The sequence below is a fragment of the Chiloscyllium punctatum genome, chromosome 49, assembly GCF_047496795.1.
Source record: "Chiloscyllium punctatum isolate Juve2018m chromosome 49, sChiPun1.3, whole genome shotgun sequence".
Classification (NCBI taxonomy): domain Eukaryota; kingdom Metazoa; phylum Chordata; class Chondrichthyes; order Orectolobiformes; family Hemiscylliidae; genus Chiloscyllium; species Chiloscyllium punctatum.
In genome coordinates this window covers 26,897,230-26,914,321 of record NC_092787.1, presented here as the reverse complement: position 1 = coordinate 26,914,321, position 17,092 = coordinate 26,897,230, and the positions used below count along the sequence as shown (strand labels likewise).

General features: G+C 39.8%; 1 protein-coding gene across 1 annotated transcript in view; it reads right to left on the bottom strand.

Moving 5' to 3' along the window:
• The window catches only part of LOC140469458 (serine/threonine-protein kinase N2-like), a 53,476-nt gene that overhangs the window by 22,053 nt on the left and 14,331 nt on the right, over window positions 1–17,092 (bottom strand). Inside the window, exons 4-11 of the mRNA XM_072565997.1 lie at window positions 13,969–14,098; window positions 13,147–13,286; window positions 11,205–11,412; window positions 10,307–10,489; window positions 9,914–10,023; window positions 6,912–7,055; window positions 6,443–6,518; window positions 3,425–3,611 (exon numbers count right to left, since the gene is read on the bottom strand). Coding sequence (XP_072422098.1) covers window positions 3,425–3,611; window positions 6,443–6,518; window positions 6,912–7,055; window positions 9,914–10,023; window positions 10,307–10,489; window positions 11,205–11,412; window positions 13,147–13,286; window positions 13,969–14,098 — 1,178 coding nt within the window. The remainder of the gene's footprint in view (window positions 1–3,424; window positions 3,612–6,442; window positions 6,519–6,911; window positions 7,056–9,913; window positions 10,024–10,306; window positions 10,490–11,204; window positions 11,413–13,146; window positions 13,287–13,968; window positions 14,099–17,092) is intronic.

The window sequence follows — 17,092 nt, the reverse complement described above, 5'->3', positions numbered from 1 at the left end:
CTCATGTGCAATCTGTCCTCCCAACCTGCTCGTGAATAAACTAAACTGTTCAGAAGGACATTAGATACAGTAGGTAGATACACATTGTTAAATGTTTCCCACTTCAGCACGATAGAACTCTAGGTGAACCTTAGCTGCTTTACATCTTCCCAGAGGGGAACAGTTAGCTTAATAGTTAAATGAATACTTTGTATCTGCCTTTACCTATGAGAAAGATGCTACCCAATCCAAAGTGGCAGAGGATGAAGCTCTGTCACTAGAGGATTTTAAAATTGGTAAGGAAATATTAGATAAGCTGTTGATGTTTTAAAAAGGTTGATAAATTTAGGGCTAGTTGAAATGTATCCAAGAATATTGAAGGAAGTGAAATTGAATGTTAGGGAGACACTGGTAGATATCTTTAAAATTTTCACTGGATTGGGATGATGCCAGAGAACTGCAAATATTACAACCCCTTTTTCAAAAAACAAGGGATGTGAAGATTGGCCCAGCAACCACAAACCAAAAATCAATTTGACTTCGGTGGTACAGAAACTTCTAGAAACAATTATTCAGAATAAAATTAGTAGCCATATAGAAAAAGGTGGATTGTTTGATTTGAGAGAGTCAGCATGTATTAAAACTGCATCAAATAAGTTGGGAATTTTTTTTTTGAAGGTGTAACAGAAACAATACCACACAGACTTCAGAGGAAAGTTTAGGTCCTAGAATATAAAAAAAATACTAGCAGCATGGCTACAAAATTGGCTGAGGGATAGGAAACTAATGGTTAATGAGTACTTCATAGCTGGAATGTTTGTAGTGGAATTGCCAAGGGGTCAGGATTGGAACCCTTACTTTTACCAATACATGGAAATGATTTGTCTTGGAACGCAGGGGACAACTTCAAAATTTAAAGAATGACACAAAACGTTAAGAGAATTATAAATTAGAGTCATAGGGTCATTAAGATATATGCATGGAAATAGACCCTTTGGTCCAACTCATCCATGCTGACAGAAATCCTAAATTAATCGACTCCCATTTGCCAGCACTTGGCCCATATCCCTCTAAACCCTTCTTATTCATATACCATCCAGATGCCTTTTCAATGTTGTAATTGTATCAGCCTCCACCACTTCCTCTGGTAGCTTATTCCATACACGCACCACCCTCAAAAAAATTGCCCCTTTAGGTCCCTTTTATATCATTCCTCTCTCACCTGAAGCCTCTAGTTTTGGACTCCCTCACCTCAAAGAGGAATTTGTCTATTTACCTAATCTCATTTTATAAGCCTCCAAGGTCACCCCTCCATCCCCAATGTACCAGGGAAAATAGCCAGAGCCTATAGCTCAAACTTCCAAGCCTGGCAACATTCTTGTAAATCCTTTCTGAACCCTTCCAGTTTTGACAACATCATTTCTAAAGCAAGGAGACCAGAATTGCACATAGTATTCTAAGAGTGCCCTAACCAATGTCCTGTACAGCTGCAACTTGACCTCCCAACTCCTATACTCAATACACTGACAAATAAAAGGCAAGAATACCAGACGCCTTCTTTACTATTCTATCTACCTGCGATTCCACTTACAAAAGGAACTATGAACCTGTACTCCAAGGTTTCTTTGTTGAGCAACACTCCCAGGACCTTACCATTAAAGTGTCTAAATCCTGCTTGGATTTGCCTTTCCAAAATGCAGCACCTCACATTTATCTAAATTAAATTCCATATGCCACTCCTCAGCCCATTGGTCCATCTGATCAAGATCCCTTGTAATCTGAGGTAACCTTCTTCACTGTCCACTACACCTCCAATTTTGGTGTCATCTGCAAACTTACTAACCATATCTCCTGTGTTCACATCTAAATCATTTGCATAAATGACAAAAAGCAGAGGACCCAGCACCGGTTTTTGTGGCCACAATATTGATCACCTTGTAAATAGAATGGTGTAGATCTTGACACATTGGTGAAGCGGGTGAATATGTGGCAGATGAGTTCAAAACAGAGAAGTGTGAGATGATGAATTTTTGTACAAAGGATATGGAAAGACAATATAACATAAACAGTCTTATTCTAAAAGGGCTTGCAGGAGCAGACAGATTCAGTCATATTTATAAAGAGGTCATTAAAGATAGGATAGGAAAAAGTGAAAGCATCAGTAAGGGCATAGAGTACAACAGCAGGGAAATTATAAACAACTTTTATTATACACAATTTATATCCCAGTTGGAGTTCTGTACATTTCTGGGCCCCTCACTATAGGAAGGATAGGAATGTTTTGGAGACAATGCAGAAGAGGTTTTCAAGAATGGTTCCAGGGAAGAGTTTAGTTATGTGGAAATGTTGCAGACGCTAGACTGTTTTCCTTGTCGAGAGGCTGAAAAGAGATCGGATACAAATTTCCAAAATCATGAGGTGTCTGGATAGGAAGAAACTGTACATACTTCTAAATGAATCAAGAAGTACAGTATTAACAATGTCACAAAAGTAGCAAATGCAAAGAGAAAAATAAATATTGCCTCACAGCAGATTGTTAGGCTATGGAATGCACAGCCTGGAAGTATGGCAGAGGCAGGTTCAATTGAGGCATTCAACAGGGTACTGGATGATTGTTTAGATGGAAATAATATACAGGATTATGGGGGAAGAAAATGGCAGGAAATTGTAATGAGATTAAAAGGCTAGACTCAGTGCAGACACAATGGGCCAAATGGACTCTTCCTGCACTGTAACAGTTCTGCGATTGAGAGAGTGTATTGAACTGTAACCTTCATGGTAGAAACTGCTATTCTGCGATGGACTTAGAATTTAGCAATTTGGAGATGCACTAAAACAAAAGGCTCCTATAATTTTGAAAACCTGTTCAAAATATTTTGCAGCTTTGATATTTCATAAGTGAGCCAACATCCTATTTTATTTTGTTTCTCAGTACATTAACAATTGTGCATAAAGATTGAGCAGGTCAGATGCACAAGTACACAGGCAACTAACTAGCCACTCACTTCACAATCACTCCACTAGATAAAGATTGGCAGGGAACATCAGAGGCAACTACATCAGAGGCAACTAAGCAAACTCCTTGTTGCCATCTGACCAATAATTCCAGGCCTGAAATCCTTTCGAGCAAAATCAGAAGTACAGAATTGATTAAAATAGTGGAAGGACCAAGTTGAAGCCATCGGCAGGAACAAATAAAACTTACCTCAGCCAATTTAAGGTAATTCTTTTCAGACTAATTAAGCCTGTGGCCTTGCCACTCTCTACAGTCACCCAAAAGTGCTCAGTCTCATTAAAGTCAAAAGAAGTAGGCTTACAAACCTAGGTGTCAAACTTATTGCTGCCTGTTCAGGAATCCAAGCAACTCACTTGAACTAAAAAGTTCACAGAGTCTTCAATTTTTAAAACGCACAGGAACAGCAAAATTTTAGATCACATGACTTACCTTGATTCTGGGGACAAGGTGCTGAAAGTGCATGGTGCTCCAGAAGGAGATGTGAAACGGGACTCATCTGGAGGTAATGGTGGACTCATCGTTGTCATGCTGCTACAAGGAGGTAGCAGACTCATCATGAGACGTCCCCAGGTGGCAATATTAATATTCATCTGTGAAGCTCTCAAATAGTTTCTCCCTGTGAAATAAGATGCTTCAGTATAAGATTTGCAGTGACCATCTCATGCTCACATGCAGGCTAATTATACAAGATATTTTTAGTTTTATTTATTCACTCAAGGGATTTCCTGACACTGGATGGGCCAGCATTTATTCCCCATCCTTAAATTGTCCTTGAAAAAAAAAAAGACTGTGGTGAGCTACATTCTTGAACTGCTATAGTCCATTTGATGTAGGGAGATTCACAGCACCACTAAAAAGGGTGTTCCAAGACTGTGACCCAGTGACACTGAGGGAACAGCAATATATTTGTAAAGTCTGGATGCGAGTGATTTGGAAGAGAACTTGCAGGTGGTGCCATTTATTTGCTGCCTTTCTCCTTCTAGAAGATAGTGGTTTGCGTGTTTGGAAACTGCTGGCTCAGGAGCCTTGGTGAATTTCTGTAATACATCTTGTAGATAAGTACATCTTGTAGATAAGTGAGCAGTGGTGGATTTCAGGACATGGTGTCAATCAAATGGTTGCATTGTCCTGAATGGTGTCAAGCTTCTTGAGCATTGGAGCTGCACTCATCCAGGCAAGTGGGAGTGTGCATTCTATCACATCCCTGACTTGATCGTGGTGGATGGTTGACAGGCTTTGGGGACTCTGGTGGTGAGCTACCTTTTGCAGGATTCCTGGCCTCTCACTTGCTCATGCAGCCACAGAATGTATATGACCAATACAGTCAGATTCTGGTCAATGGTAACCCCCAAAGATGCTGATAGTGCAAATTCAGTGATGGTAATGCCATTTAATACCAAGGGGCGAATGTTAAATTTTCTCTTGTCGGAGACAGCTACTGCTTGGCACTAGTATGGCATAAAGGTCACTTGCCACTAGTTAGCTCAAGTCTGGATTTGGGCATGAACTGTTTCAGCATCTGATAAGTTGCAAATGGTGCTGAACATTGGACAAATCAGCAAATACCCTCACTTCTGACCTGATGAGGGATGATTATTGATTAAGGAGGTGTTGAAGATGGTTGGGTCAATGTCCTTACCCTGAGGAACTCATGCAGAAATATCCTGGATTTGAGATGACTAACCACAACTATTTTCCTTTGGTATGTGGAAATCAGGTATGAATCCAAGCAGCAGAGTTTTCCCCTCTGGCTCCTATTGACTCTAGGTTTGTTAGAGCTCCTGGATGCCACATTGATGTCAAAAGCAGTCGCTCTTGTCTTGTTTCTGGAATTCAGCTCATGTATCTATATTTTCAGCAAGGCTATAATGAAGTCAGGAGCCGAGTGGCCCTGGCAAAACCTAAACAAAGTGCCAGTGAACAGAAAGCAAGTACTGCTGCAGAGCACTGTTGATGACACTTCCCATCACTTTACTGATGATCAAGAATAGACTGACTGGGTTGAATTTGTCCTGTTGTATATGTAGAGGACATAACTCTACAATTTTCCACATTGCTTTAGGATATCAGTATTGTAGCTGTACTGGAACAGCTTTGCTAGGGACGTGAACATTCTGGAGCCCAATTACCCAAATATTGTCAGAACTCATGACATTTGCAGCATCCAGTGCTTCCAACCATTTATCATCACATACAGTGAATCAAATGGGTTAAAGACCAGCATCTATGATGTTGGGGGCTGTTGCAAAAGCTTGAGATAGATTATCTACACTCACTTCTTGCAGACTGTTGCAAAGGCTTCAGCCTTACCTTTTGCAAAGATAAGCCAGGCTCCTCCATTATATTAATCATCCACTATCATTCTTAATTAGATGCGGTGGCATTGCAGAGCTTGGATCTGTCTATTGCTTGCTACTTATGCTGTTTAGCAAGCAAGTACTCCTTTTAATGTCAACCAGGTCAACACTTCATTTTAGGTATGTCTGGTGCTGGTCCTTGCATGTCTTTTTGAAGTTTTCATTGAACTACGGCTGTTCCCCTGGCTGGATGGTAAAATGTAAAGTGTAGAGTGCGGGAAAGCCAGGCTATGAAGTTGAAAATCATATTGGAGCATAATTTGGTGGCTGACATGTGTCCTCAACATTGCTTCTGGACCCCAATCAAATCTCATGGCATCAGGTCAGACATGGGAAATGAAACCTATTTACAGGAAATCCCCCTCCTAGCTAATGAATCAGTGGTCCTGCTATGAGATTGGTACTGTGGCAAGCAGTGAGGGAATGGAAAAGGCAAAGCATACCCTCACCAGTCTCCCTACAGCAGACCCAGCCTAGCAGGACTTTATCCTTTAGGACTTGAGCAGCTTGATCTGTACTGGTGCTGCTGAGCCAGTGGTGAACATTGAATTTCTTTGTGACAGATCTAGCAATTCGAGACTGGACATTCATGAGGTGCTTTGGGTCATCAGCAGCAGTTAAGAGTCAACCACATTGCCATGTTGCAAGGAAGGCAGTTTTCTTCCCTAAAGGCTTTGGTAAATCCAAATGGCTTTTTATAATAATTGACAATATTTTCAGCATTAGACTTTCAGTTCCAGTTTTGTTTTGGTTCGTTAAATTCAAATTTTACCATCTGCTGTGGTGGGATTTGAACTTAGGTCCCCAGAGCATTACCTGGGTTACTTGCCCAGCAACAATGCCATTGTTTCCCCTGCCCTAAACAAGAGTACTACACCTCTACCCCCGCAAAACTCTCAACATTTTCTTTTAAAAAGGATCCATTAATTACTTCAGGTTTGAATCACAAAAAACCTCAAAATTAAAAATGATGTTACACTATTTGGATTTTAACAAAAAACATTCACAGTTACACACAGAACAAATCTCCACTATGCTGGATAGTTTTATTATATTTTGCTGTGTGGTCAGTTGATTTGATAAAACTCACCTTTCTCTTTTGGGAAAATTCGATTCTGTCGTCGTAACTTTGGGCATCGGTCAATGGCAGGGTTACAGAAGATCACCTGTAACAGTTGACATTATTATTGAGCCTTCAGAAACGTTTCTTTTGCACAGAATGTGATTAAAACAACATCCTCAATAATGTGATGAATGGATGCATGCAAACAATTGTATTTCTTTAAAAATACTCCTACGTTGGTAGAGCAGTTTGACTCACAGTATTGAACTCCACAATTCCTACATTTAGCAGTTATATTTTGAACTCAAGTAGAGCACAAGACAAATAATCAGGGGAAACAGGAGGAAATGAATTGGTCATCCCAACCTTTCCTCCCAGAGAAAGGTTGTGCAGTAGAAATTATTTGGCTTGAGTGGGTCAGTTGCTTCCTCCATATAGGGAGGACCAATTGCAAGGCGTACTATACAAACACAAAGAGGAGAAACAACAGACAAACCTCTGCAGAAAGCACCCCCTGTGGTTCCAAGCGCAGGGTCATCACATGGCACTGGTTGTCCAAGAAATCTTCGAGTCTCAGAAATTTTACTGCGCACAGTTCTCGCCAGTCCCGCCAGTAAACAGCTATTTCCAACTCACGAGACTACATAGAAAGAAAAATCAAAACCTGCAGAATAAGTCTCTACATTACATTACAATAAGCCTACTATTAATTTGCATGGACACCTGAGCAAACAAACTAAATAAAAATTACAATTGAATAATTGTGTTCAGAATTACTACCATAGATACATTAGAAAAGTTTAGTAAGAAAGAACAGGATTAAGCTTTTCAAGTCTGCTCCACTATTCAATAAAGATCATTAAACAGACATTACCTTCATTTTCCCACAATTCCTTAGTGTTCAAAGAAACTATTGATAGTAGTTTTGAATACACCCAGGAACTGAACATTTACAGATGTCTGAAGTAGAGAAATTTTGAATAATGAAATTTCACATCTCACTCCCACGTGGCTCAGGCAATGGCTCAAAGTTCCAGAACATAAAACATCTTCCCAAGATCTACTGTTTCAAAATATTTTAGTTTCAATGTTATTACATCTCATTTTACACCAACTATATGAATGCAGGTCTAATTAAGAGTCAATAAGTTTAGCTTTTGGTTGCAGCATCTAGTGGAGACTGGCAATTTGTCAAAATGTGCTTAAGTTAAATACAAACAAAAATGCCACGTAGTATGAAGGGCTTGTACAAACATATACATTATCTGCAGATTGCCATGGTGATGTTATCCATGTTGAAAACTCAAAAACACCCGGTAAGGTTGACTGGTCTCCTTCACCTTTTCTTCAACTGGATTGAATTGGTATGGATAGAAGGGAATGCAGCAAGCATTTGTTTTATGATCAAACTTCTATAATCTACAAGCTGAAAGACTTGAAGTGACCTAGTATATGCAGGCTCACAGTTTCAGATCCAGTGTTTTTTAAAAAAGTAGCAATGGGAGAAAAGCCAGAACACTATTGCATGTTCCAATTTCATTTGTTGTGTCAATACCATCTTTCTCAATAGAGACTTCTTTAAAAAAAATTACCTGCATGGAATGATTGCAAGTTTACATTGCACTTTTGACTTCATGCCAAAGTATTATTGGTATTGCAGATTCTGGTAATCTTAGTCTAGCAGCCACCAGCAAATTATCTTTAAAATGTGCAACACAATAAAACATGATTATTACTCAGCAAGAATATGACAGATGGTAGTGAAGTTACACTATTATTCAAAACATCAGTTGGTGACCATGTGTAATTTTAAACAGAGAAATTTTGAACTTGGAGTGTAGGTTCCTTGCAGCAAGGGAAAGCTTATGACCTAAAAGATTTAAGTAGGAGAAAGGTGAGGACTGCAGATGCTGGAGATTAGAGTAGAGTAGAGAGTGTGGTGTCGGAAAAGCACAGGAGGTCAGGCAGCATCAGAGGAGCAGGAGAGTTGACATTTTGGGCAAAAACCCTTCATCAGGCTGTGCTTTTCCAGCACCACACTCTCAACTATGATTTAAGTGTCAGGATGGCAGAGTTTAGAACAATTCTTTCAAAATCAGAAGGTGGTGTTGTTACCTCAAGGTCCACTTCAGGAATTTAACACCAAACTTAGGTTGACACTTCAGTGCATGACTATTCGGAAGAATGCCAAAAAGGTCTCAACTCTATTCAAAGATGATATGGAGCTTTCCAAATGTCATGGTTGACACTCTTCCCTTAAATCAACACCACCTTTCATCTCATTGTCATTTGTGGGACCTGCCTGCAAGCAGAGTGGTTGCCACATTCACCCACATAACAGTTAAGCATAGAGAATCCCTACAATGGGGAAAACAGGCCATACAGATCAACAAGTCCATACAGATTCTCCAAAGAGCATTCCACCCAGATTCACTCCCTGTAACCATGCATTTCCCATGGCGAATCCACCTCACTACACAGCTTTTGGACTGTGGAAGGAAACTAGAGCACCTGCAGGAAACCTACGCAGATGATGTGCAAACTCCCCACAGACACAGTCAGCCAAGACTGAAATCCAACCCAGGTCCTTGGTGCGGTGAAACAGCAAAGCTAACCACTGAGCCATTTGTACACTTATTCAACCTCTAAAATAGTTAAAATTTCCGAAAGTCATGCTGTATAAATACAAGTTATCCGAGTGATTTTACAACTTTTAAAACAGAATTCATGTATCCTTTTATACATCAGTTGCTAGATCACTTACGTCACAGCATAACTTATTTGTGATACACTTTAAAGGCATTATAATTTCAAATAATTTTTTGAAGTCAATAGCAAGATTTGGTGAATCAGTCAGATTTACTGATGGAAGAAGCAATGATGTCAAAATTGCACATGCTTAGTTTGGTTGAGAGATTTATAAATTTTAATATATTTTTTTCTAACATGTGATTACTGGCTGTTTGAGAGGATTATCCATTTAGTCAGACTTGCTGCTTTTCATTTCAAACAATTATCATTTTCCTATTTAAAAGGAAAGCTACTCTGATCCTGCCTCTACCACTACTGGTTAGAGCATTTCACATCCAATAAATCTCAAAAGAACTCCCCTTATCATTTTAGTAATGGTGCTATATTTCTACATTTAGTTGTTGACTCTTGACAGCAGTGACGGTTTATCCTTGCTTACCTCAAATCCTTCCCTCTGAACAGTTCCCATCCTGCCCCACTCCAATCAGATCTCATCTCAGCATTCTCGATTCTCATCTAATAAGTTCCAGATCCTTTAATCAGACAGTATTACTAAAAACTTTTATTATTGATGTCACCAGAGTTAATCTTTTCTGTATTTTCTCTTTGACCAAATTAATTGTATAGGTTTTACTATCACATCTACTTTTGGATTCTATTCATTCATTTATAAACTCAAGAATGACAAATTCAGAATTTAAACCATGCTGACAAGGCGGCAGGTCATTGTTTGTGTCATTAGTATACCCTGTCAAGTTCAATGCTGAATGTCTGATCCCACGTTTGGTTCTTCACTGAACACCAATGAGTTTGTCCCACAATTCGATTGTCCAATTTCAAAACAGCACTTGCTTCAGCTGCAAAAACAAAAAGTAACAGTCACCTCAAGCCCCAGCTATCGTTCACAACCTGCAAATAGTGCTGCTTCTTATTGTTACGTATCTGGAAAGGTTTATTGAAATTAAAGACTACTGAGCAACCCCCACATCAGCCAGGCAGAGGGAGGGCTGGCAGATGTGTGGGAGCAGAATACCTACTTGGACTTGGGTAGTGCACACAGACCCAACATAGGAATATAAATTTCATTCCAACACAAAAAGATCTTTGTTTCCAAACGCGTGTCAATAATTCAATACTCACTACTTCGTTCCTCTGATTTTAAGTAACGACGCGCTGTATTTCGTCTATGAATATTCATCCCTGATCGTGACTTAACAGATGATAAAGGAGTTCCTGGACTGGGTGATGCATTCATTACGCATAAGCGACCAGGGACATTTTCAAGGAGGTGCTGGCATCCTATTAACTTGATTTCCAATGTACCTGCCAAATTAAGAAATAAGGGAAGATTTGTATAAAATTGAAACAGATATTACACATACTGGGCTGGATACTAACACTTTTGCGCCTAAACCCCTGGGTGGCTCTGCTCTACAACATTATCCAAGGCCCTAATTTAATTATACCAGACCTGCCCTTTCTTGCTTTACCAAAATGCAATACCTCCTATTTATCCAAATTAAACTTCAACTTCAGCCCAAAAAGAACAAGATCTCCTAGTAATCTTAGATAACCTTCTTCACTGTCCACTATATCACCAATCTTGGTGTCATCTGCAAACTTATCAACTATGTCTTCTATATCTCAATCATTTATCTAAATGACAAACAAAAAAGTGGACCCAGCACCAATCCCTGTGAAACACCACTGATCACAGGCTCCCAGTGCATAAAACAACCCTCCACGATCAATCATTCTCTGTCTCCAGCTGTTAAGCCAATTTTATATCCAATTGGCAAGGTTACCTTGAATCCGACTGAGTCTAACTTTACTAATTAGTCTACCGTGTGGAACCTTGTCAAAGATTTTACTAAAGTCCAGGTAAACAAAGTCTACTGCTCTTCCCTCCATCTTGTTGGTTACTTACACAAAAATTCAATCAAGTTTGCCTTGCTGGTAGAGGCTTGTAATGTTACTATATTAATCAGTTAACATCTTTGCCTAACAATTACATTTTAAAAAGAAACAGAAATTCTACCTGTAAGTGCAGCTGATTTGATAAAGGGTGCAGAGAGGTACGATGCTCCAACACTAGTTAGTGCTGCTGAGGGAGAATTCATCATTTCCAGCTCTTCTTTGATAACTTCATGTTTTGGGTGACCATGAGGGAGCTCACTCAGGTAGCAATCTAGTGACATGCGAAGCAGATCCATTTTCTGGACTGACTCCTGCAATTGCAACTGCGCCTAGTATCAAATGCAAATCAATTTTATTCTTGAAAAAAATATTTGTTCACATTGTAAGATCATGTTACTTTTGAAACATCATGATGAGACATGTGAATAAACTTTTTCTTCCCAATTTTCCCTTCTTCCTGAAGACAAATTCACGCTGAGATACGATTCCACAAACACAGCTTTCTGGTGCCTTGCCAAAAAACCATTTATTCGGCATGTTTAAGCGTAGCCAGCAAGTGTCCATAATATTTTCAGGCATAGTGATATCCTAAGGCATATCAAAGGAAAAGCAAAAGGAGCATGGCCCATAAGATGGGTTTTCAGGTGTCTTTATAAAAAAGGTGATAAAATGACAAGTTGAAAAGGAATTCCTTACAATAGGACCTAAAGTGTTGTAAATTAGACACCAGTTATGAAGTAGAGGGAGAAAAGAGGTGAAACAATAGGCTAGAGTTGGAGGATCTAACAGTACAATGTATGGTTGGAGAAGGCAAGGATGGGCAAATAAGTGATGGGAACAATTTGAAATGGATGCAATGGGGAACAGAAAACTGGTGGGCACATATTTAAAACAAGCTAGAGAAACAAAAAGTGCGCTCAAGAGGAGAGAGAAAAATCAGGGATCAGAATGTTATTAACACAGATGCTGTATTTTCTTTAATCTTAAATTGAAGGCCCCAAAGTAGGTAGGCATTAGGTCTCCACTGACTTAACTCAAAAAAGCAAGTACATTTTCACAGTATTCCTCAAATCAACATTGTCATCTAACTGCAATTTGTCAGACTGGACTGTGCAAAAGCATATACAGTAAATAATTAATGGCTTTGAGATATCTTATGAGATAGGAAGCTACACAAGTGCAAATTCTTCATTCCCATAAGCATATAACAAAAGGTTTGCAAAAGATATCCCATACATTTATGATCTAGATCAATAAATCATATTTAAGCTTTTAAACCCCAAATAAAATGAAATTGATTAGAGAATTAGATGGATTTATGACAAACAACAATAGTTGCCTTTTTAAACTATACATTGAATTTAAATTTCATCATTTGCCACATAGGATGCAAACCTATGCCCCCAGAACATTGCTTTGGATTAGTTGCCGTCCCATTCCCACCCTGGTCTCCAGTCTTCTACATGATTTCAAGTAAATTCATTGGAAATTTGAGAAGTTGCATTGAGTTTTTCAATTAAGTACTTTAAATCCTTCCAAATTTAATATTCAGTTGAGCAACGTCAGATCATAACTACTACCCCCATTTTCTCACTCAACCTGGTCCCTAATCCACCTCCTCTCGACTGTCTTTTCTTTTACATGTCCCATTACCATCTCCTTTTAGTCTTACACAATCAACCCCTTTATCATTTACTGAATACTGACTTCTGTCCCATTAATGCTCTTCCTCCTTTGTTTGAATTTCACCTCCCAACCCTTTTTCCTCAGAATCTACATGTACTTAAAAACTTTTACTTGTCTAGTTCTGATGAAAAAGGACATCAAGCTGAAAGATTAACAATTTTTTTTTGCTTTTTCTTTCTCCAGATACTGCCCGACTTGCTGAGAATCTTCAGTAATTCTGATTTTTAAAGCTTTTTCAGTATTTCCAGCGTCTGCAGTATTTTACCAAATGTAACCTGTTTTTCCATAATTGAATTAGAAATCATTTTTGGTAGGTTTCCTCAGTCTCACTCATTTAGCATAAATTGTGCTATTATCCCATATTAGCTTCAATATACCTCAAAAAGAACTTTCTTGTCCTGGATTCTCCTTCCTTCCAGCAACTTCACTGCATTTTTTGCACCTTCTGCTATTGCAGACTCAACCCAGAGATGGTGTCTCAATTCTTCAATTCGCAGCTCCAAAGGACTGATGATTCCTTTGTTGCAACCCAAAAAAAGTAGAAAGTGAGGTCAAACAGTCTCAGCAGTAAGATATGGTTTCTTGGAGTGGCTAAAACTTTTATTTTTTAAATGATCTATTTATAAAAAGATATTAGGTAAGGATGACAGCCAACAGCTAAACTGCATGGCTAATATACCATAAACACAAGTTAACCAAGGCAAGTTGGAAAATGGTGCGGGGATATCAGATGCATCCCCACAGGGTGCGAGAAAGATTGGATGGAAAAAAATATCATATTAAAAGGGCTAACAAAGTGATATTTGGATGTTGTGAGAAAGTTACTTTTCCATCCTCTCAGTTGGCAAAGTGCCATTTGATCATAGCGCTTAAATCACTGGTGCAGTGTGTCTACAGACACGATGCAGAGAGAAAGCAGTTACATCTCTTGTGCCTCAGAGCTGACAGTCTCCCTTGTGTTAAGTAATCAGTGACATGCTCACAGAATGAGGTTTTGGGCTGCTGTAGCACAGTTCTTAACTATTGGTTCAGAGCATCACAAGCAAAAGTTTCTAGACAAGGGGCCATCCATTGAAGTGATATAACAGCCAATAACAGTGCACAGACTGCACACTCGCAAACATTATTTACAAGTAAAGGCCAAACAGGAACTGTGATATAGATACATTTTCAGCATGCTTCCTATTTCTGGCACCCACCTATGCTGTCACCGTTATCCTCAGATGGTCCAACGGCGTGATTTATTTTTAGGATCTGCATTCGGATTATATCAATCTTTATTTTGCTGGCTTGTAACATCTGTTGCGCTGCTGCTAACATTTTACGATCCTGGAAACAATCACAGTTCAGTTTACTTTTAAGCAATTTGTTCAAAGAGGAAGCAATTTCCATTAAGGAAATCAGACAAAATAATTCATTTTCCTTGGATCATTTTATTTAGCAGAAGCAAAAAAAAATTCAAAAGAGCAGGTGACAGTAGTCAGCATTGCAGCAGAGCAAGTGAGGGGAGGACCCTCACAGAAAAGCAGAAAGATCAAAGGCTGATCTGATTGGGACCAAACAAGAATAAGGTTTAATAGTCTATACTGTACTAAAGTAACAACAGGGTAAAATAAAACTAATGTTTGTATTTTATTCAGTTGAGATGTGTCTAGGAGTTCAGGCAAATCCTGCATTATGCAGGAAATCCTAGATGCTCCTGGTAGTCTGATGACACACGTATGCAGGAGGTGCCACTGGCTGGAGGAACTTGAACTCCAGGTTTTTGACCGAGAGCAACCTGGAGTTTGTGGGATTTCAGGATGTGGTCACCCTGCTGAATAACAAAATACAGGCGGAGGAGGAACGGGTGATTGCCAAACTGAAGGAGGGACCAGGCAAATAGTAAGGGAACCCTGAGAGCATCTCCTCTGCAGGTTTTGTCAACCTTGAAAAGTGGTGAGTGTGAAGTCATCTCTGTGGACACCAGGCAGTCAGAGGCAAGGGTGTGGCATTGTGGGTGGCCCACCTGTGAGGGAGAAAGTCAATGACAGTGATTGTTTCAAAGGTCAATAATGATAGGGAATGTGAGTGAGTAGACAGATATTCTGTGGCCCTAGATGTGACTCAGGTATTGTTGTCTGGGTCAAGGATGTGACAGAGCAGCTGCAGGGCATTCTGAAGGAAGATGATCAACAGGCACAGGTGGTGGTCCACATGGAGACGATAAAGACTTGAGAAATGAGGTCCTGCAAGCAGACGTGAAGGAATTAAGTAGGAAATTGAAAAGCAGAACTTGTAACACACCTTAGTGAGTGTAAGACTTGAACATTATAGCTGGAGAGATGGTGCAATAGAGAGGGCTTTAGATTCTGAAGGCAGGGGATGTTTCTGAGGGAAGTGGGAACAATACAAGATAGTGAGGTTATGTCTGAACTGGGATGTGATCAACATCCTCAGATCTGCTTATGCTCTTGGGGTGAATTTAAACTAGGATTAACAGGGAATAGGATCCTGTCAAGTAAATCAGAGGGGAAAGAAACAGATGGAATGCGAAATTAAAACGTGAATAAACAAGTCTGGAAAGCAGAGGAAGCATGTCTAGATTAGGAAAATAGTGAGTTTAGCAAAGAGGACTGCTTACTTTGTCCCATTATTTAAAAATGGTGGAGGGTATAGACAAGGGAAATATAGATCAGTCAGTTTAATCACAGTAGTGAAGTTATTAGAAAGACTTCAGAGGGATGGAATATATCTGATCGATATCCTCCAAGTGAAATCAAGAAGGGTCAGCATGGATCTGTTACAGAGAAGGTCACATTTAATCAATTTTTAAAGAGATAATCAGGAATGTTGATGAGTGCAAGACATTTGATGTGGTCTACCTGAACTTTGAGCAAAAGATTTTGCTAAGGTCCCTCATAGGACATAGAACATAGAAAAGTACAGCACAGAACCGACTCTTAGGCCCACAATGTTGAGCTGAAGTTTAATCCTAATGTAAAATAATAATTTAACCTACACACCCCTCAACTCTCTGCTATCCATGTGCACGTCCAGCAGTTGCTTAAATATCCCTAATGACTCTGCTTCCACCACCGCCGCTGGTAATGCATTCCATGCATTCACAACTCTGCGTAAAGTACCTACCTCTGGCTCTCCTCTATACCTTTCTCTTAACATCTTAAAACTATGGCCACTTGTACCAGTCAATCCTGCCCTGGGGAAAAGTCTCTGGCTATTTTACAAATAGATCAAAGAACAAAAGGGTAACTAGGGAGAGAATAGGGCCCCTCAAAGATCAGCAAGGTGGCCTTTGTGTGGAGCCACAGAAAATGGGGGAGATACTAAATGAATATTTTGCATCAGTATTTACTGTGGAAAAGGATATGGAAGATATAGACTGTAGGGAAAGAGATGGTGACATCTTGCAAAACATCCAGATTACAGAGGAGGAAGTGCTGGATGTCTTGAAATGCATACAGGTGGAGAAATCCCCAGGACCTGACCAGGTGTACCAGAGAACTCTGTGGGAAGCTAGAGAAGTGATTGCTGGGCCTCTTGCTGAGATATTTGTATCATTGATAGCCACAGGTGAGGTGCCAGAACACTGGAGGTTGGCAAACATGGTGCCACTGTTTAAGAAGGGTGGTAAAGACAAGCCAGGGAACTATAGACCGGTGAGCCTGACCTCAGTGGTGGGCAAGTTGTTGGAGGGAATCCTGAGGGATAGGATGTACATGTATTTGGAAAGGCAAGGACTGATTAGGGACAGTCAACATGGCTGTGTGTGTGGGAAATCATGTCTCACAAACCTGGTTGAGTTTTTTTTGAAGTAGTAACAAAGAAGATTGATGAGGGCGGAGCAGTAGATGTGATCTATATGGACTTCAGTAAGGCGATCCCCATGGGAGACTGATTAGCAAGGTTAGATCTCATGGAATACAGGGAGAACTAGCCATTTGGATACAGAACTGGCTCAAAAGGTAGAAGACAGAGGGTGGTGGTGGAGGAAGGTTGTTTTTCAGACTGGATGCCTGTGACCAGTGGAGTGCCACAAGAATCAGTGCTGGGCCCTCTACTTTTTGTCATTTACATAAGTGATTTGGATGCGAGTTTAAGGAGGTATAGCTAGTAAGTTTGCAGATTACACCAAAATTGGAGGTGTAGTGGACAGCAAAGAGGGTTGCCTCAGATTACAACAGGATCTGGATCAGATGGGCCAATGGGCTGAAGTGGCAGATGGAGTTTAATTCAGATAAATGCGAGGTGCTGCATTTTGGGAAAGCAAATCTTAGCAGGACATATACACTTAATGGTAAGGTCCTAGGGAGTGTTGCTGAA